Raw genomic sequence first — 22,626 nt, forward strand, 5'->3', positions numbered from 1 at the left:
GCGTATTCTTCTCAAGTTCTTACAAAATGTCATCAGTCATAGAAAAGCAGGATGTTGACATGGATGGGTTACAAACAGTATTAAATTACAATTCACTATTATGACATAACAGGAGTAATTTTCAAAGAGTGCCATGTTTTGAACGTGTTTCCCAGAAGAACTTTAATGGGATTGATCACAGCAGATGAATTCAGTTAATTGGATAGTCTATATGTAGGATAACTGAGCTGATTATGCCGTGTTAACAACTATGAGGGATCTTTTGTGTGCTGTGTTGTCGTCAACTGGACTGTTTCAGTTTCCTTAACGACGCTTTGCCTCTCATCCAAGAGGCTTCTTCAGTTCTAAGTCACTGGCGGGGAGTTGCAGGTTGCAGGCACCTGGTTAGATTGTACTCAGGCAGATTTCTCTTGAAGGGTCACCTACATATCTGTACATTGGTGCAATGACAGAGTGGTTCTGTCAAGGCAAATCTGCAATCTGGTTTAGGTAAACATTGCGCAGTCTTAAAATATAAACTGTGAAGGTGGGTATGCATTAATGATAAGAGCACATTAGAGGCCTGTTAATGCAGATGGCTAGAGTGCATGTCTCTCAAATGCAGATCCACTGCAGGTCCGTCCTTTATGTCCTGGGGCAGCAAGAGTACCAGGCTGTGCAGCAGTAGATGAGGATGCCCTCTGTAGTGCAGTGGTAGAAGTTTATCATTTGTTTTGATGGTAGTTGTTTGGGCTTCTGAGTATTCAGGGGGTTCTGCTGGCCAGGTCCTTAAATACAAACTCTCCCAGGAACCTCGAAGCAGGCAACCCTGCACATAGTACAACAAATGTTCAGCTGCTCCATTTATTATTGATCGCAGCCGCCATTACTGCACTTGTTACGTGTCATGGCCAGGCCGAGTTTATTTTGGGTGTTAGATGGTTCTTTAGTGTGGTCCAAGTCCCATTTGTGTTCACACAGCAAAAGAATGTGAACCCCTGTGGCTCAGACCACCTAAGAATGTGAAGTGATCAGATTGCAGTGCATCCACACCTGTTCTCAGAGCTGTCCACTTGTGATCGCATCATCCAAGACACACGTTATTACCAGGTCTGCCCTCTAGAGGTTGGAATTGTATTAATCCCGAATATACTTCCACAGCACAACAATATATTTGGTTAATAATTCGTGTCCGTTTTCTATACAAACTTAGGCTACATTTGTACAAAAAATGCTCTCTTCTTTTGTAACGAGCTAGTAAACTAAAAATTGCTGCAAAAATAAAATAGTTGACTTTTGTTCAGTGTAGATTACATGTGTTGTCCTTCCATATCAGAAATTTAAGGCATTTTTAATTGTTCCAAATGGCAGCACTTGACAGCAAGTCATCCATCATAGAATGACTCTAATGACCAGAACTCCTGGAGCTTAAGATACTGCTGCATCCTTCCTTTTAGATTTTGCAAGCTCATCCTTGTATCCATGGTTGCATACTGAAGTGATGGCCACATTCAATCAAGTGGCTTTTAACTACCTGGCCATCTGCAGTTTACAACAGTTTAATGAGTAAAACGTTTGACTGGGTTTTGTCTGAGCTAACCTGCATGTTTTACATGCACATAAAAAGCACCATATCATTGCCTATTAGCCAACCTCTCTAGAGGATATATGTTTACAATGTCAAAAGCTTTTCACAGTTTCCTCTCTGTTTGTTGAAATACAGATCACAGCTATTTGCATCAGCTGAAACCAGCAAATGCCATGGATTTGCGAGGTAACCGGCTTTAAAATTTGATCCGTTGTTGGATTGTAACAAAGTTGCTGTCCCTAGGTATGTTCCCATAGAAACTATAAGATATAGGTTTTTCAACATGTTGGTAAAACAAAATGCAAATTTGTGCTTTTTTATCATCTGACAGAATTATTTAACTACTGGTGATAAAGTTCCTATAGGTTGCATCATCAAAAAGCCAATAATGAAAGCAGATAAGAAACAAGGACAACCACGCCTTCCTCAGTAGCAGGGCAACATAATGTTAATGGTTTTATGTCTAATCTCAATATCTTTTTCCTGCATTTGTTGCACGTTTTACACTGTCGGAAGCAAATAATCTATGGATGTTTGGTCATGGAAAACCTGTAAAAATCTAAACCCAGAAAGATTTGGTCTTCCTCCTTAAGTACTGACATAGTAGATTTTGCTGAACCATTAATCTAAATTTTTGCAAAATATATTGCAATAGGGTCTCGTGCAATATTTGCTAAAGGCAAACTGTGTCATTGTAATAATGTATTGTGTACTGAAGGGAGATCCCTTCCTGCAAATATTTTTATAAAGACTTAAGAACTCATTTTTTGTACGTCTCCCCACAAAAATCATATTATTGTCATTTCAAAGTGCCACTTTTCATATTGTAAATCATATCACAATTTCAGTATCTATCGGAATAGCCCAGAACCCCAAAAGCAGCATCTCGCCTCAAAGTCCTTGTGGTTAAAACCTTTATTTACTGCGTAGGTTGATCACAACAGGTCTTTATTGGAGGACGACTTCTATTTGAGGGTGGCCTTTCGTTCTAATTCCCTCTGTCTGATGAGTACTCTCACCAGAGAATGGTGTTTGAGCGGAACATTGAGAAAGGCCAAGACCAGAGCATGAGGAAAGCAATAAGGAGTGGCAAAACTCTTTGTACTTTGAATTCTCTCACTTACTCTCTTCTGTGTTCCGCCTTTTTTTTTATGGCTGTAATTTGAGCTATCCTTTATTTGTTTATTTGTTTGTCAAACATTGTATGTGATTAACTATCGGCTATTATTTGTGGCGATACAGTAGGAGGATTTGTTCAGATAGAGAAAATACACTATTATTTTAATGGTCAGGCAGATCAGTCACGTCAATTTATTTATGCATTTATTTTTTGTTATTTTTTATTCTCTGCGAGGGGTAACATCAGACTTGAGTTGTATCTGAGAGCCTTGACAAGATGTAAGTTTGTTTATGCGAGGAAATGTGGCCTTAATCATGTCTGGCTTCCGCAGGAAGTGAAAAGCAATCGCTTTTCTGCGTGAAAACAGGTGGCTGATTTCCATTACCAACAATATTGTAAAGCAACTGCTGATTTTTATGGCTGCTATTTCTTTTAGCAATTTTCCACATTTTTTACTGAGTGCATGTTCGTTGGTATTTTTTATTATATGGGATTTGAATTATGTGTGAATACACCGAGCCTCGCTCAGTTTGCGTAACTTTTTATATGGGGATGCACTGTGTTCACAGTTTCGCAAGTATCCGTCATGGACAAGATGAAGAAGGTGATGTAGTTCCTTATCCTTTCTGTATTGTGGAGAGATTTTTCCTTCAACGTAACTGTAACAGCAGTCATAACTGTATGCAGTTTAAAGAGCTGATCATTTGCACATCATATTAACGTAGTATGACGGCGGTTGCTTTCCCTTGGAAACGCTTTGTTTTGGTGTGCTCCTGCTCCCCCTTCATTATCAGGCTTTGCCCTCAGAGTAATGCTGTTATTAACTGTGCCTGGACATGTATAAATGCACCACAGACAGTGGCAAAAATGGCCCTGCTAGGCACACCGCACTGTGGTGTTTGAACACACTGCCTCCCAAAAAACACCACAGTGGAATTTTCCCACTTTGTTGAGTCCGTTACACATGAAAAATCATTCTGCCTCCTGCTTCGCCCCGGCACACATGCACACATGCACACACACACACACACACACACACACACACACACACACACACACACACACACACACACACACACACACACATTTAGACTCCAGTGTTCTTTGCAAAGCTCATGAGCTGACCTTGCTTTGAGTGCCACAACTCCAGCACCCTCTCAAAAGCTTGATGAGCAGACTGAAATATTACCCACATTCTATACCCATGCAAGCCTCTCTTGTTTTAATGAAGCCCAAGTCATTGTTCTCGAAGTGACCCAGCGCAAGGAGTTAATAGTTTAGGTCACGGCAAAGCTTCAAGGCAGAGTTTTTGCCACTATACATTTCCATGCCTTGAGAGGATGATTTCTCTCTGTAGGCGATATTGTCTGTTCCACATCCATTGGTGAAATAAGGACTCTAATTACAATCGACTGGTGATTTTCTCCACTCCTCTGGGTCTTATCTCCCTTCCTCTCCCTAGTGCTGCCTTGCTGTGACACAGGCAAGGAGAAATCCAGACGCATAAGCATTCTGGCCTCGATTATGGTCATAAAAATGGAAGGCTGGCTCTAAGCAATTACCCCACGGGGGAGCAGAACAAGAATGTGAGGGAAAGAGTGCGACAGATTCAGGGGGAAGGGACACAGGTGAAGGAGAGTGCTCAGATATACAATGGAAAGACAAAACACTCAGATGTGGGGGGCGGCACGGAGGGTGGTGGATGATGGAAAAAGGACAAAAGAGTGAGTGGGAGCATGATGGAGAGAGGCAGCGTCGGAACGGCTGTCACCTGTGAATGGCTCCCCAAATGTGCTGTGGCAGGGCGCTGTCAATGCAGAGGAATGCAGAAAAAAAAGGGGAAGAGGAAGAGGAGATAATCTGCTTCCTAACGTGTCATGATGTCGAAGGAGTGGTGTGTCTAGCCTGGCACAACGCTGTCATTTTTTTAACCCGGCCCTGGGAGATCGCTCCCCACATAACCTGTTAATACTCATCACCATCACTGTCATCATCATCATTATCACTATAATCATCACCACAGTCAACAGAATGCACAGAGCACCTGGTCAGGAGGGAGCGGGAGAGGGAATCTCTGTAACTGTATCATCCACTGCACACACATCTCTTGCATGCGTCCTCCATCCTTTCAAAATCTCTGTGCTTTCTAATATTCAGAAGTGGTCTCTTGTCTGGAACTTGTTACTTTATGGAGCAACTTTTCATTTCAATGGTCAACCACAATCTGCGATCAAAGATGTGGGAGTGTTAACAGCGTAAGCTCATTCTCTGTCATCGATCAATTGCACAAAACAGTGGTAAGGGATCTTTTTAGTTAAGTATGAGAAGTGTAAAATGTTGTAGGTCCAGTATGATACTGGATGAATGACAAATTGGGCTAAATAATGGGAAACACTGCCTAGATTGCTTACTACCCATTTAGGCTCGCAGTAATTTTCTTGTTGTCTGACACAATGCTGAACATACAATTCCATGCTGTCAATGCTGGGATAATTGCACTGCTGCGCCGTTTTGGCTTCTGTTCTGGTCGAGGAGGTACAAACTGGTACTATGCCTGGGTCGTATTAACAGTATCGCATAAAAGCCTTTGTTGGGGTTCAGCAGCTCGTGGGTGGAAAAAACAACAGCAGATCATAGCAAAAAATGATGTGGTGATGAAGACCAGATAAAAAGATGATGCTGTTGGTTCAAACATAAATATGTAGAGACCTGGCTTAACTGTCTGCACTACACACTTGGAAGCAAGGTTTTATATAGATGATAACCCCTCCACGTAACTTTAACATTTAAAAACAGCCCATTTTTCTGGTTCTACTTGAATTGGTAATGGTGCGAGAATTGTGCTTTTAAAAGTGCAATTATGTGCAGCACACTGTGAATGCTAATGAGGCAGAAATGCAAAAAGGCATTTGGTTATTTTAGGTGGGTGGTGGCAGGGTAGGACCCATCAGCCTTTGCACTTAGCCCACTGCCAACATGCCCCTTTGGGTGCATTGACCAAACCAAATTCAACGTAATTTGGACGAAAAAAATGCCTGGACTACACACTCCCCTGCATGCAATCTACCCTCTGTTCCCTTGTCAATGGCAGTCTTTTCTCTTGTGTGGCAAGCACTAACTGATGCACTTGCCAATACAGATGACAGCTCCAACAGTAGATTCCACCACACAAATGACAATTCCTTTTATGGCATTTTAATTAGCAAGCCAAATCAACTTGATTTATATGTTCAGATGTATGGAATATGACGTTCTGGGTGGTCTCACTGATTTGTGTCAGCAGCACGTATGTCCTGACATGTCAACAGCATAATTTGTTCTGATGAAATTGGACGTGCATGGTTATATTTAGAGATTTTAATCAAGCATAGCAGCAATGTTTCCATGGTTTTGTTTTAATTCAAAGGTTGTAGAGATTCAGAACTGCATGTGAATTCACGCTAGAGTTTTTACCTGCCCGTCGATGGGTGTTCACAAGAGCAGTAATACAACTAAAGGCTTTGACGGTGCTATCATCTTGACCCAATCCCTGCCCCCCTTTTTGAATCTGTTTCTAATCAAGTATCTTGAGAGATCTTATGATTTTTTTCCTAACACACAACACTGCATGTTTGAGGCTCTTGAGCCTGTTCAAGTTGGAAATATTGCGGCGTTCTAACAGGACAGAATGCAGTGACAGAGTTCCACCAATGAGTTGGCAGTGCAGGGATTTACAGTGCCCAAATGATGTCGGTATAAAGAAAACTGTTTACATGTCACACCTCTGTTGTTGAAAATGTGAATGCCAAAAAGCTAGATACATTTGCATGCTGATGAGGTATTACACTGGTATTGTTTGCTTCTGTGTAATTGTAGGGTCATTTTTCTGGCAATATTGTAGAACATCTGTGCAAACTACAGACCAATCCCCAATCTTTCAGTTGTCAGACATGTTTCAGTCCAGATTTCGGGGCTAACCATAGTGAAGATATCTCTTGTTAGAGGCATAGTCGTGAAGTTGTTTACTCTGTTTTAAAAGGCATGGTCATTTTAATACAGTGAACCCGAAAAATGTTTTGGCTAGTGTAACCCAAAGTGTCTTTCGGTCTCATTTGAGATATTCGTGGTTTGATATCATGTAACCTTTCACAGCTCAACCAGAGTAAAAGTGAATTGGATTTTGTTCTTTGGAACCCTCGTGGTGTTACATTTGGCTCAAGAGTTATACTTTAGGTCTCATGTGGGGTTAGCCCTCAGATATCTGCTGTTAGTGCCAATGCAAACTGGTCCTCCTCTTTAGTAATCTATCTTATTATCCGCTTCTATGACTTGTATAAATTTGGTTGGCACTAACCTGTATGAAGGAGGCTTTAAAATACATATCCTAAGTTCTGTGTCTGCCCATACAATTTTAGTATTTCAATTTGCTGTTAAAATACTTATAATAATATAATAATTGAACAACTCTGCAAGTTAAGTGCTCATAATACTACACTAGAATCAGCTTCCAATAATTTGTTTTTTACATTTTTATCAATGGCTTATTGTCACATTTTCTGCTTGAGCAGTATAAAAGCTCCAGTGCACATAAATATGGGTGCTTATTTTTTTAAATATGGTTGCTTATTTTTTTACTTAGGATTCTTCTTTTTAAGTTTAGCTGTATATTCCCTAACCTCGGTCAGCATGGCACTTACAGGGGGATTTTTAAGTGTCCAACATTGTTATTCCAATTCTGCTACAGTGGCATGCTGCTGCAGCCAGTTTCTGTAAACCTCCGTATTTTTTAACAAGGTGACTTTGTGGCAGTTTTACAAGTAATTACACCACATGGTTCTTGCAGGTCTGGTCACACAGCCTGTTCTCAGGCCTGTTCTCTTTACTCAAATCTCAGGCCTTCTTTTATATTCCTGCTGCTGCAGAAATCCTTTCACCTTTGCTGTCATTCTCCTACTGCGCAGCAGAGTCGGTCTCTTGTTGGAACACATCTGCCACACTGCAGTGATGCTGCGGAGCTGTCGAGCCTCATTGCCACTTAATGAACAAACGTATTTCTGGTAGATTCTTATCTTTGGTTAAATGGGGAAGCTGTCTGCACTACTTATGCAAAATGAATCTTAACATCACAAATGAACATTCAGCTGTTTCCTTACCACATATACTGTCATGCGCTGCATTAGATTTAACTTGAACTGCTGTAGTTTTAATTAACAGAGGGATTTGTATTCTCGCTACTAGGGATTAGGCAAATACCCCTTTGATGAGTGCCTCAGTCATTATTCTGTCATAAAATAGAAATTACCAACATTTCTTTGAAAGAAATCACTAGTACTGTATCACATCCATGTTTTCTTGTATATCTGTCATGTATGACATGACTTCCTCATTCATACATGAGGTGAAATGATGCTGCAGGTCACTAATAAAGATATATTCATTGCTACCCACATGACCTTAAGATACATTCATTTTCAGAAATACCAGTTAAGAAGATTGCTGGAGAAATCAATGTATTAATGTTAATAATTGTGGATAAACATATGTGTAACTTTTATAAATGAAGCTATACATGTGGAGTGATGTGTAAATTATGTGCCATCATTTTCTTGGTTGCATGACATGTGGGTTTGGGAATACGTAAGCCTGTCTTATCTTTGCCGAAGCGCTGTCTGTGCTGAATCAGCAGCAGGAAGAAGCCACTTCAGGCGTTTGAGTTGGGTCCTGTACTGTCAGCACCCATAAAAAAGACACAGGAGCATGTACATTTGTAGCGTGATCTGCTGCCATGTGTCATCTGTTTTTTTGGGCCCGGTTAAGGACACAAGGGGACAGGATCTGAATAAGCTCTGGGAGTACAGGCAGATCACGCCCATCAGACGCATTGTAATGGCAAATAAAGGCGTCAGGGGCCTTGTTAGTACAGGAAAGCCTGCCACCCATTGTCCCTGTCCTCTCCCTCCACTAAGCCGGGTACGCTACCAGGGTTAAATAAGCGTAGGTCTTGTGTAATGGCCATTACTGCTGTAGTCGGCTTGAGGCCACAATTCAGTCATTTCTCTCCGTTTCTAATATGAGTCCCCCTTAATAGCCGGGGTCCCCGTTTCATTAGGCCATTCACATATTGGCAAAGAGGCTACGATGAATTAATTATTGATAATCCAAATGATCCAGTTTAATAATAGGTTCTATGAGTCATGCAGAAAGGTTGGAGAAATACGACAACAAACTCAGCATGCTGGAGAGGCTGGGTGCATTGTTAATGTCTGGCCACAGGTTCAGGCAGCATGGTCGCATATATTGCAGAAAGACAATTAGAGCTTTGGCAATGCTGGATATCTGGAGGTGACTGAGTATCGCCTCCAGAAATCCATAAATTAAAATCTCATAACTATCCATAAGTGCACATTAGCTGACACATTGTAGCAAGCTTGCTCATCTAGTAAACTATGATGAACACAAGTGAGCTTACAATGCAGTGTGAATTGAACACTCAGAAGACTCAATTGGACGTTTGTCTCACAAACTAACATGAGTTGTAACCTCACTGTGACTGACCTCTTCGCTCTACTGCTTTTGTGCTCAGCTCTGATGTGTAGTCCACCACCTGTGCTGCAGACACCCCTGAGAGGGTAGTAAACAATGGAGTTGGAGCCCTCTCTGCTAGCCAAACTGTCTAATGACACAATTTTCTAAGGTACCAAAGCATCTTTATTGCATTATAATCTTTATGAGAGAAGTTTTCACATTTGCGTTTGTATACGCTGATTCAGATACAGCAGGGAAATGGGAGCTATTATTCTTTTAACTGCCAATAGGGCTGCAACCAATTGGACTGGGAAGAACACACACACTCATGCATGGAGCTTCGTTATAGGTCAGAAGACAGCAAGGGTTTGGGGGAAATAACAGTGAGATGTCTGCCTGCCATGAGCTTGGAGCAGCTCTGAATTTCAGTTGTGGCAGAGACCTCTGTGCCTTATGACTGCAGCAGATACCTCTCCTGCCATGCTTGATTAAGATTGAAGCTCATCTAATCAATGGAAGTAAAAGCCAGTCACTCTGTGAGATGTAAGAGAGGTGTGGCTCTTTATTTCAAACTCTGCTGAACTCAGGAAGGTAACTCACACTCCAAACATAACAATTACTGCACCTAGTGGTGCTGGATTAGCATATCTAGGATCATATAAACTATATTTAAATATAAATGGCCACAATTTTGTGCTTCCATGTAGATTATACCCAGCTCACGTTACCCTGTGGTCTCTGTCTTTCATTCATTTGGCAGACTCTCACTGGAGCGATTCCATATTTGTAGCTGTGAGATTGTATTTGAATGATCTTTTTAGCAGTCTCATTGGATGTTTCATGTCAACTCTTATTTCTTGTTAAGTCATCTCATGACCACAAAGCTGTAGTGTGTAGAAACGGTTTCCTCAAAGTACCACTGTCTTTTGAGAGAAACAATCGTCTGACACATTATAGATCACCTAAGATGGTCTTCAATATCCACGAGGGTTTGCGAGACTTAAAATTTGATTTTCATTTTGAATAACTGGAACATCTTTAATATTCTCCTCTGGGAATATTGACCTGTGCCAGCTGTGCTTTCTTGCAGTCTCTGCCAGCAAGTTGACTCATACACCACTGCAGCGTCATGCCTGTGTAGCCCTGCTTCCTTTTACCCACAGAGGTGTCTTTTTGTCTGTCATCACTCTTCTCATTCTCTCTAGTGTTAGCTTGGTAAACAACGATGGCAAGTGCAGAGCCTCTTGGACCCGTTTTAGCACTAAAGGAACCCAGCAGGAGTGCATTACTATGCATTTCAGGCAAATGAACAAGGAAAGGCTAAGAGTTCAAGCACGCCTACATGCAAGCCATGCTACAGAAAAGTGCTAATAAAATATGCTAACTCCACAGATGTAGTTGTGCACCTGAAGGATCAGCACACCGACCTCTGTCAAGATTTATGAGAGGTTGGTCACAGCCTCTATTTCAACACTTAGCCTTAACCGTGATATCCTATTTGTGGCCATTCAGAATTCTCAAAGCAAGCAGGCTAGTCCTTAGAGTTTCAACTGAGGGAATTACTTTGTTTGAAAGTAAATGTACTGAGATGCTGATGTGCTTGACGCACAGTACTTTTAACTTCACTTCATTTACGACATCAATTAGATTATTAATTTCAAAGGCATAATCTCAAGGATCAAAAGACACACAAGTATTTACCAAAGGAAAAGTGCTGTTACAGTAGCCTTGTTAACTTTATCTTTCAATAAAAATGAAAAAAAGCCCTAAAAAAAATCAGTTTTTCCTCGCTGTATTGAAAATGATATAAAATAAATCAATACTTTTCAATGTGCTGTATGGAGGTTTAAATTCCAGCACTGTGTTGGAATCCACTTGACCACACAGACTTGTCCATTCACAGCGAACTGCACATGCACTGGAAACTCAACTGAATAAGTACAGACTATGCTGAATGTCATCTAAAACCACAAACATGTCAGTCATCGGAGAAGACGCCTGAGCTGGGATTTCTGCCAGCAGGCTGCCGTTTCAACTATTCAAACATATTAAGCGTCAGTTATTACAATGGAACTGTCTTGTCTTTTTGTTTCCTACCAGTTCTGCTCTCTGAATCATATGATCTTCTGTCACTATGCACTGTCTGACTTGACTGTGCATGCTGGAGATGCTGTTTGCAGCAATCACTAGAGCCCTGCCCTGTTGATCTACTTTGAATATGTGTTAATAGGAACTCCCAGTGGAGTTTTTTGTTGTTGTTTTGGATTGTAAACCCACTCTTCGTAAAGCTCAATCCTGGGCTTAGTGGGAGGGAGCAGGTAATACTGTTGGTGACCTTCAAGCTCTCCTCATATTTGTATAACCTGTGTGTTTGTGACTTGGCTGAATATATGTAGGACCAATAGATCAGATCTTTAAAATGCCCTCAGATGTATATGCTTTGCCAAAAGCAGCCCATTCAGTCACCCTGCTTTCACCCGGTGTCTGTAGCCTTATATCTTTCTCTTGTGAATGAAATGACGAAGAACTGATGGGAGTCTTAAGATTGAAATTGGCTATTTTAATGTAAGTGTGTCACATAAAGGATTGATGGCTCATTTCTTCTCTTAAATAAATCTAGTTGTGGCCTCTTTGAGTCAATCCTGCTCTCTAAACTGGATCGGCACTCTTCTGACTGGTGGGACTGTGTGCACGGGTATCAGGAGGTAGCACACTGCAGGATGATGAAATATAATCTGCTCAATAATTTTTGTTGTATACAGGGGAATTATGCAGCTTTCTCAAGAGTCTGATAAGTGGCACCTTCAAATGTGATTTGGGATTTAATTTTGCTTCTACGTTTCACGCTCCTATGAAATCTCACCCACAGCCATATTGTATTTGTATTGCCTTCTTGAACTGTTGGTAATGGAAACTTAACATTTCCTGCTGTGGTTTCAAATCGAATGCTTTTCACTGATAAACCCCTGCAAGTATTTGATTGTGAAGCAGGCAAAGGAAATGCATTTTATTTGTCATACAGATTAGCAGTGCTTTGTTAGTATAGTAAGGATGCCCCCCCCCTCCCCCATTGTCATTTTTGATTGGCCGGTTTGTAGCAGGAAAGGAAAGAACAGAATTTGTATGATGTTATGTTAACTAAGACAGAAAACTCTTGACAGTCTGCTCACTATTTTTTTTTTTGTCGATACATTCAGAACTATCATTACTTTTGCTCGTGCCACAACTCGGCTGGTTTGTACACTTATTTAAAGGCTCATTATAAATTGCTGTGCTGGTGTCACAAGTTCATACGTTTTGGAATATATTAACAAGCCTATATGGTCTGAACTTTTTTGTACAAGTAGATGTCGGAAAGAACCATTTTAGAAATCGCTCCATTATGGGGCAAGTGCCTGGTGCTGACTGCAGCCCCAGAGCACACTCCAGTGGAATCCAGTTGAGTAACTGGCTACCATCAAATTATACCCACTGAAGGTGTTGTCAGACAGTATTAACAACAACAATCTCAGCCTGTCATTGTGGAAAAATGGACTTGCAGTGAGCGTAATTGGAAGGTAGCCAGTTGCCCCATCAGATTACATTAGAGAGGGCTCTCACGCCATACTGGACCGATTTAAAAAAAAAAAAAAAAAAAGGTTATTTTTATCAGTCAGATAAATAAGTTAGGAAAATAGGGTCCAGGTTGAAAAAAACAAAGACCAAAATCCCCTTTAAGGAAATAAAATAATATGATAAACACGCCACAATCAACTGGCTAATGGATTGAACAAACTAGTCAACTATGCAAATCTTTGGTTGTGGCAAGCCCAGTTTGTTGGCACGTCATAGAGCCAAAGCACAACTTTAAACGTTCTATGATTTTTTTTAAATGTACTGTTATATTATGTATATTCTGTGTTTATTTCACTGTGTGTGTCAAGCATGTTTTACACAAACATTTCCACTGGAATAAATAAAGGCCTCTTTTATCATAAATGCAGCATAAGAGTGACCTGCAATTGCTCATGGATGGCAGAAATATATTGAATTTAATATCATTTATATATTATTGAAATATCACAATATATTAAAAAAGCAGGGCTTAACATTTCCCCTCCTTCATGACTGCAGTCAAGCTCCACAACTGAGGTGAAGGAGATGAGCGCAGTGGAGGGTATAAAGCAGCAGTTGGGGGAGGGGTCAGTGGAGCATGTCTACAGCGCGGAGGGCAATTTCAGAGCACCCAGAGAACATTGGAGAGTGGGTGTGAAGAGTAGGCAGGTCTAAGTGCGGTGGAGGGACTTAAGTTGAGACAGATCACAAAGGAAGCCAAGAGCTTATCAATGTGAGTACGCCGCTTGCTGTGGATGTAATTGTCTAATAATGGACATTAGATGGGACAACTATGGAGAGTAAGGTGAGGACCTTGTCATCTGAACTGTATGATGACGAGTCAGGCCTTTTTGCATCATGGCCGTGGGGAGCAGGTCCTCTTGGCACTGGCAGGGCGATGGTGTGGAATGTATTTCATAGCTGGAGAATTAATATGTGGGTTTTTTTTATTTTTAATTCATGTGCATCATATTTTGTTTCTATGTACAAAAGACACTCTGTGGGTCTTATGAGTGTCATGATGCAGGCCTTGGAGCTAGAGAGTTGTAAGAGTAATAGTCTCACTTGCACAAGACAATTAGTCTTATGCGGATTCCTTCATGTCTCCCCAAGGAACAGTGCTACCAAGGCTAGATATCACCCACCTTAAGTGGTGTTCATCTTTGTGTGGGCTAAATAAATTAGCAGTACTATATAGCGAGTGTGTATATGTGACTTTATATGTCACAATGTATATGGTATCTATTTTTAAGTAGCTTATAATCAAACATTTTCATTTAACTTGTTAGCTGTGCCTTAAACTTGTGTCATCCTTGACTAACATGCCATGAAGTAAACGCTGTTGGAACATGCTGTTAAAGTGTCATATGCCTACTGCTTACTGACTCCGAAGTTGTCATTTCAGTCAATAAAACTATATAAAGCTTAATTTGAAAAGAATTTATTTCTGACTTTTACGTCCTGATATCTTTTTTGTTGTTTTGTTTACGTGCAGGAGCTCCAGTTTGAACGGCTAACCAGGGAGCTGGAAGTGGAGAGGCAGATTGTGGCAAATCAGCTGGAAAGATGCAGACTCGGGGCCGAGTCACCAGCTGCTTGTAGCAGCAGGTAGGGAGAATATTCACACACATACCCACACACACAAACAGAGCCACACACACCAACACATGGCATTTCATCCTTCACAGTAGTGACTAACTGGCTACGTTCCATAGTGTAACCTTATGGTATGGTGATGCTCACATCTGATTGTGATACACATAAACGTGTGAAATACTGCAGTCTTAATCGAAGGTAGCAAGCAACACTTCCACATAATTTAGGCCATTAAGTGCGCAGGACTTCAGTCACCATTAAGTTTAATTCCAATGAAATACAACTGTGTTTGTGTGTTTATCGGTGACAGCACCCGTGTGTGTGTGTTTGTGCATGGTAGCAGGGTGTCATTTGCTCTCCAAAGCGCGGCTGTCAGTGTGAAGTGGTTTTTGTGTTTGTCCTGGGATCTCATCCCCACTTCATCAGCTCAGACACTGCTGCCTGACACCTCAGTGACCACACATTCTGTCCTGTCAGCTGTGGCTCAGGCACGTCAAGTTAGTTTGTACTGTTCAATAACACATCAAACACCCCCAATGGGTTTCACAGGTCTGCTGTGATGAATGTCTGACATCAGTCTCAGGCCCTGTTAAGACCTGGTATAACACATGTAATGGATGGCCAGATGACGAGTGGACAGCTCTTATTACAGTCATCGCGGAACACGAGAATCAACAAGATGCGACCGTATTTGAAGGTTGTTTCTGTTTTTTTTCATCAAAGCAAATACATTTGTACCAAGAAAATAAGCTCATCATTTTTATCCAAATCAAAAGCAATCGTGGTATTTCCCTGTCTGCGCTGGTGAAGTGCAGCTTGCTATTTTAGGGGCTGGTCAGTCCCCATCTGCTCCATTTTCACATTTCAATGCAGCCAAATTTACAGTGTAATTGGTTCAATTTACATAATTTTCTTTTTATGTTGTCTGACAAAGAAGTGAGTTTGAAATAGAGTTTTTATAGCAGCTTATCTGCACCACCTGTTAGCCAGCAGTTGTTCCACAGCGGCTGGGCTGCTGATAGAATCATTGCTTTACAATTGTCATGTCGTCAGACATAATCCGGGATGAATCCGGGATAATAATCCCAGCTCTGCTTACTGATTTTAATAAAAGATCAATCAGAGAGAGAGCTAAAGGTGACCCAAGGCTTCCTTCTGCACAGAATACACAGAATCATTCTTTTGTCCCATAGACACTGAAACATCTGGCTGGTATTTTAAGATTTACACACACACGCAAAAAAAACCCCAAAAAACTATTTCAGATAAAAGTTTATCACTTAGAAAAAAAAATGTAGATTTAAGGATATAATGATGAGAGTTCAATAAAAATGCATTTTAGTTCGAAATAGAGGTGCACAGACCTCCTCCCTGGTATCCTTAGAAATCAATGATGTATGGAAACAGTATTTACCCAGTATTTTCAAGTAAACGCACACATCATTCACAGTTCATTCTGTTATGAACATAAAAACCAGCATACTGTGTTGCTTTAGAAGTGTGACCACATCTTGTTCCTGATCAAGAATATCCAGTTATATTCAGAATCAATTAACAAGAGGCATCTCATTGAGCTTGTGAAGACACTGACATCTTACTTCAAGAAGACTGTTTTCTTCCATATAAACTCAGTATGGGGGGTTCCTCCTTTACCCTCGTCCATGTCTCCATGTAGAGCCACTTTATTACAATGCACTCGTCAAAAGGGGCTGGCGGCTGCATTCACTGTGGACAGGATGATGATGCAGTTGAGGTATATATGGATATGACACTTGGCGTTATCAAGGGCTGTAATGGCTGTGTGTGATCTGTTCTGGCTTTGTGATTATAATAAGCCCTGCGCTCTTAGATGATGCATCGATGCACTCTAGCCTGCATACCTGTAAAAAAGAAGCCGCCTACTACCAGCAGATTGCAGCACTTGGGAGTTAGAGTGTCCGTTTCCCCTTTAATCCTATTCAGACAGACAGGTATAGCAGAAGCTTTGAGTGCTTCCATGAAGATTTTTGGACAACAGCTCTCTGACGTTGTACACAGACAGGTTATTTACATTCATTTTTCCTTAAAAAAGAACCTTTATTTAGGCCTCGATTTGACCAGCTATGCCAGAGATTATTTTTGGAGATTCAAGGAACACGATTGCTTTCCCTGGGTTGTCCCTGTAGTCACTTGATCATGACAAACATTTTACAAACTTAAGTAGATAAAAAATTAATCTTAATTAAATCTTAATCTCAATTAAAGTTGTATTTAGCAAGAGTTTTTTTTTTTTTTTTTGCTGTGTGTGCAAGTTGAGTTTTTGAAAAATCCTACCTTTGCTCGTCTTCATAATCCACTCCATCATCAGTGGCAGGTACACATATAGTCTAGCAAATAAAAATAAACTTCAAAATTGATCTGTTACACTTTGCTATCAGTAAAAGCTATACAATTTAACAAGGAACATTATTCTCTTGGAATTGGATAGCAGGTCAATAGCCTAACCCTTTAATTTATCGTTGGATTGATTAATTCCATCATAACTCTGCTAACTCTTTAGCCTGCAGACATGTCTGTATTAAATCTTCTCAAATATGGTTAGGGGGCCTCTATTAGAAAGAGAGCTTTCTTTGATTTTTTTTTTTTTTGCTTTATTAATTAATTTTATGGAATTTTGATAAAACTGCTCAAATTTGTTCCCTTCACACCGAAATTGGTGAGTACAAGCAGCTCCAGCTGACTTATGGCATCATTAGATGCGTCATGTGTTCATGTTTACTTTCTCTAACGTTTCCATGTTTGAAATTCCTCATTGTCGGCTTGAATGGGATCAAACGAGGCTGGATTAAGAGTGTGTAACACTCCTTGGAATCACAGGTGTCATCATATTCAGTGCATATTTGTATTGCAGACATGATTAACTGTACACTGTATATATGTGCAAAAGCAGTGAGGAGAATTCCTGGCCTGCTAATGATGTGATAATCCATTCCTCTTCTCAACAGTTGTTTCGCATGTGTTTTGCTTATTATGGTTTGCTAGCTACTATCTAATGATGTTCGTCATTACTGACATAATTTTGGAATAAACCCTTTTTTCTCCCTCTCATTAGGTTGTTAGAGCGATTAGTCCCAAGATGAAAGCACACCTAGCCCCCTGCAAAACTTGTTTAAAAAAAAAAAAAGTAATTAAAAGATGAATTGATCAAATTTTATTTTTAAAGCCCACAATCAAAAATCAGAATTTGCTTTGAGGGACTTTATAATCACAAGTGCCTTCCTCTGTCCTTCCCAAAATCCCTTTTAACAGGGAGAAAAGGGCGAAACCGTCAGGGAGACGCAGGATCCCTCTCCCAGGATGGATAGACGAGACAAGATGTTCTTAATCCCTGTAATGACATTTTACTAATCGTGTCTCAGTCTCCGTGCCTGCACCATTTTGTAGTCTTTGAGGTCCCTGTAACTTTTATAAATGTGTGTAATATGCATTAATGTTACCATTGATAATGGTGAAAGAGTGAAATCTGGAGAATTAGCTCAACAGACACAAACTGATACTCTGTGATATTCTGGTTGATTTGGAATCCCAAACACTTTCTGAACTTCTGACACTTGGCTTTCTTTTGACCCGCTGCAATTCCTAGGACATAGTTCTAAGCCCGAAAATGTCCCAGCTTCAGGGGCACTGCTGTGTTTTTTAATGACCAGGGAAGTATGTGCATGGAGAGTGTATGTACGTGCAGAGCGCAAACCCTCGAGGCTGCAACATTAGCTGTTTATTCACACAGCCAGACAGCGCAACTTCTCACCAGTATCAATGTCTGCGCCAAGGTGTGATTTCAGTGTTTGTGGGCTTGATGATCACTGCTTTATCTGATTAAAGTCACACACACTATAGCAGAAGTGAATCACCACAAAACACTGCAGATCAGCACCACAACCAGGCATTGTGTGTAAAAATAACAATAGGATTGAGTAGATGTCCTGCGACAGAGGACATCAGATGATTGAAATGGTTGGTCAGTGTAGCTCAGGTCTCACTTGTGTTCACACTGCTAAAAGCTAATGCTGCTAGGTTTTTTAAGTACATGTAAATGCAGCAGATTTTCCCTGGGGGTGGAGGGGGGAGATCAGTAACCATCAACATCAGCCGGGGACACTATAAAAGAAACTAGCAACACCCCTCATGCAGCATTTTAAAAGCAGCCATGAAGACATGAAATGGCTGTCAAAGGACATTTGTGTGTGAATGGAGATAAGCTTTAACCATTGAGGTCCTACTGCGTGGCTCAATAGCTCAGCAGGACAAGAGTAGAGATCACGGCACACTTACTTGTCTCAGAGGAGCCGTTGCATTTCATGACACCTCCAGAGTTGACCACCCTCTGTTTCTAGGAACAGTCATGGAGTGTTCATCAAACTGAACCTCAGCAAATTTCTCAGGACCTCTACCTAACTAAGTAGACTCTTTGGCACAGATTGAATTTTGTTCACCAATGCTGTAAACAGCAAAAATACACCCCAAGTCCTGCGCTGTTTTTGGTCTGAACACAGCCTTACTTGCCAAAGGGAATTATAGGTGCCTCCACCCAGCCAGTTGGCATGCAGCACGTATGGTACATCGTCATTAAGGTGGCCATTCCTCTACTTCATCTGCTGTGGCTCAGTGGAGCACAGCTAGCTCTTTTTAATTGCCTGTTTGCTCATTAACAGTCTGAGAGTTCTGCTTCTTAAAGCTCGAGTGTCACCTTAGATGCAAAAAAATAACAGCGACATCAGGTGCATGATGGTAATGACCAGGAAGTTTTCTATCCTTGTAGATAAAGGGCTTCGAGAAAGGAGAGAGCACTTATTCTGGTCAAGAATTATTTTCTTAAGCGCATATATAATTTGGTGATATAAATTATCGATTAGAATGTCCGTCTGCAATGGCTCACGTGCATCAGCTGTGACCTTCGCTGTAATCACTTGAGAGCAGTAACCGCACTACAGGAATACCGCCATTAGTCTCTGGGAAAAAAAAAAAGTACATCTTCAATTATATAGTATTGCAAGGGGTACAATGTATCTTTATATTGCAAGGTTACATCTTACAAGTACTCATCTAGTTTTGTTATTTATGCTGCATTTTTATCAGAAGAATTAAGGACAGAAATGTATCAAACTGAATGCTGGATCATTTTGGCATTCTGTGCAAGTATCGCACGGAACAGCTTTCACAATGACTCTGCTGCACATCGCTGCCTCGATGCTAGGGCTTAATGATTATTCAAAATGTTCACGACGCTGTGTATCAAAATAACATTCTAGATGAAAATAATTGTTACACATCCCCACAAAAAAAAAATCACATCATAATCATTTTTACATGTTTTGAAATGAAGGTGTGAATCATAATATAATGATGGTTATTCTTCAGATTTGTAATGCAATATTACTCATGTGAAGCATTGAAAATAATAACCTTTGTCAAAGGTAAAAATAATTCCAGCAATGATCTGAGGTCAATCAGTAGACCAATTATTGAGCGGTGTCCACGTGTAGATTTTGAAAATGAATTTGATATCTTAGTGAGTACCTTTTTTTGCTTTGTGCTCGCCATGAAGCATGAATCTTCATCTCCTGATCCAGAACCAATAATTATCAATCACTCCACACTGACACCAGATCCATGCAGTTTTTGATGCTTGGTACTGAATTTGCTGGATATTTTCATTTCTAGCGTATTCCCTGACATGTATGTCAAAGTGTGTGATTGTGTTTGTGTGAACACACTGTATTGATCATTACTGATACACCCAAGGACCTCACCTCATTCACTTTCTCCAGGATGAAATCTCCTGTTGTGATTGTGACTTTGAGTCCTGCATGTTTGTTTCTCAAAAAAAGCATTAACTGCCACTGAAGGCACCTTTACGTCTCGTTAAAAACTGTTGTCAAGAACACCGGACTTAACATTTGATGTTAAAACATTTAAATCCGTACTGGGGCATTTTCCTCTGAGCCTCTAGCTGTTCCACCTCAAACACAGCAATTACCACTTTCACTAGAAGAACCCAAGGAAAGATGAGGCTTCAAGGTGTCTCCTAGTTGTTTTTTTTCCACTGGTGTTATTCACTTCGCCTCACTTTTTCATTTCCTGTTTTCCTCCGTACAGCTCATCTGAGAGGTCCCTGCCTTGGAGAACTGCAGGTATGTTAACTCAAGAGGTTTTCTTCATCCGTGCTTAATTTGCTGGCTCAAACGCATCACCACCACTGGAGGGATTTCTCTCAGACCTCTTTAGTCTCTGTTCTGTTCTGTTCACATCCTGAACAGATCTTCAAGAGAGGAACTGACAATGAATTGAGTGTACTAATGTATTTCATGGCTTATTAATTGCATAGTGAAACTTAGCACAATTCTGTAATGGTCATTAATCTTTTATTGTCGATCCTGTCAGATGAGCCTGTGGGGGGGTTATAGTTGTACATATGCACTGGGAATATTAATACTATTCTGGGTTTTTTTCTCATTTGCTCCCCATCTCCTCACTGAATACATTTCATTAGTGTTCAAATAGAGCTGGGAACTAATCACAATTGCTGTTATGCTTTTGTATTGATTTCTCATTGTACTGTAGATGATGAATGGTAGTCAAATGTGGTGATGTAGTTTTTTTCCAATCTAAATGAATTAAAGTCTTAAATGTGTGGTGCAGTGCATTATGGGCCAGGTTTATCTGTGAGGTCATTGACCTCAGGAGCTGCTCTGTGTCTCCACCATCTCACAGTTTGGAATAGATGTGTTGCTGTGGAAACCAGCCTTCTAGCCTCAAGTAATGTCAATGCAGTCACACCTTATGTCTACTGAGAGGAGGGAACAGAAACCCCGATGAAAGCTGACTGTCTCTTTTTGTTTTCGTTTCACTGCTTAATCGTAACACATTCACCTGACGGATCACACTTTTTTTTTTCAATAAAACCCACTTTGGAAATCTGTAATCCCCAAGCCAAAGTAACTGTTATGCAAAGTGTTGGAATCCAGTGAAATAATGTGTAGAGGAACTGATCGTCTGGTTAGCTTGACTGCTAACTTGGTAGGGGTTAACTATTCATGGAGTCATACTTTATTTTGTAAAACAGAAGAGTAGAAGAAGCGTAAGGGGATGCCTGAGAGTTACTTAGTGTGTGTAAGTGTATAAATACATACATACATACACACACACACACACACACACACACATATAATAATAATTTTATATATGTATATAATACACATAGTACAAAAGTTCTTGACAGGTGTGAAAAGGGCTATAAAATAAGAATTCTTACAAAAATATAGACAATTGTTTATTTTTATCAATTTAAAAAATGCAAAGTGGATGAACAGAGAAAAAAAACTAAATCAAGTCAATATTTGGTGTTACTACTTTGTCTTCAAACCAGCATCCATTCCTATAGGTACACCTGCACAAAGGGATTCAGGGATTTTGTGAGATTATAGTCAAGCAGATCAACCAGTGATACCAAACAGATGCTAATGATCATTAATTTCACATGTTGGTTGAAACACAGTCATTAACGGCTGTGTAGGAGGCTTAAAACTGGATGAGGAGGAGCCAGACTATGTTTCCAAGGTGAGGCTGTGGAAGACAGTTTCATATCACAGGGTATACGCCATGGCAAGATTGAGCACAGCAACAAGACACAAAGTAGTTAGACTGCAACGGCAAGGTCCCTCCCAGATAAAGATTTCAAAGCAGACTGGGGTTTCAAGATGTGCTGTTCAAACTCTTTTGTAGAAGCACAAAGAAACGAGCAACGTGGAGGATCGTTGACGCTGTGGTCGGCCAAGGAAACTGCAGCAGATGAAATACATCTCAAGGTTATTTCCCTTCAAAATCAGAGGATGTCCAGCAGTGCCATCTACTCAAAACTGGCAGAAACCAGTGGGACCTAGGTACATCTATCTACTGTCCAGAGATGTCTGGCCAGAGGTGGTCTTCATGGAAGAATTGCAGCCAAAAAAACTAGACCTCCCACATGGAAATGGGGCCAAGGGACTCAAATATGTACAAAATCATAGGAACTGGGCTGCAGAAAACTCTCGGCAGGTGCTCTGGACTGATGAGTCAAAATTTGATTATTTAATTGTTTGGCTGTAGCAGGAGGCAGTTTGTTGGCCGAAGGGCTGGAGAGAGGTACAAGAATGAGTGTCTGCAGCATGTTGGAGGTTCCTTGCAAGTTTGGGACTGCATTTCTGCGAATGGAGTTGGAGATTTGGTC

The 22,626-nt window shown here is 40.6% G+C and overlaps 1 protein-coding gene across 5 annotated transcripts in view; it reads left to right on the forward strand.

Moving 5' to 3' along the window:
* The window catches only part of LOC147251993 (plakophilin-4-like), a 76,485-nt gene that overhangs the window by 19,165 nt on the left and 34,694 nt on the right, over positions 1-22,626 (forward strand). For all 5 annotated transcript variants that reach the window (XM_086220053.1, XM_086220055.1, XM_086220056.1 and 2 more), the window contains exons 3-4: positions 14,281-14,393; positions 20,517-20,551. In XM_086220053.1, coding sequence (XP_086076179.1) covers positions 14,281-14,393; positions 20,517-20,551 — 148 coding nt within the window. The remainder of the gene's footprint in view (positions 1-14,280; positions 14,394-20,516; positions 20,552-22,626) is intronic.

The sequence above is a fragment of the Aulostomus chinensis genome, chromosome 12, assembly GCF_037954235.1.
Source record: "Aulostomus chinensis isolate RoL2024-O1b breed Wild chromosome 12, RoL_Achi_v1.0, whole genome shotgun sequence".
In the NCBI taxonomy this organism is placed as follows: Eukaryota; Metazoa; Chordata; class Actinopteri; order Syngnathiformes; family Aulostomidae; genus Aulostomus; species Aulostomus chinensis.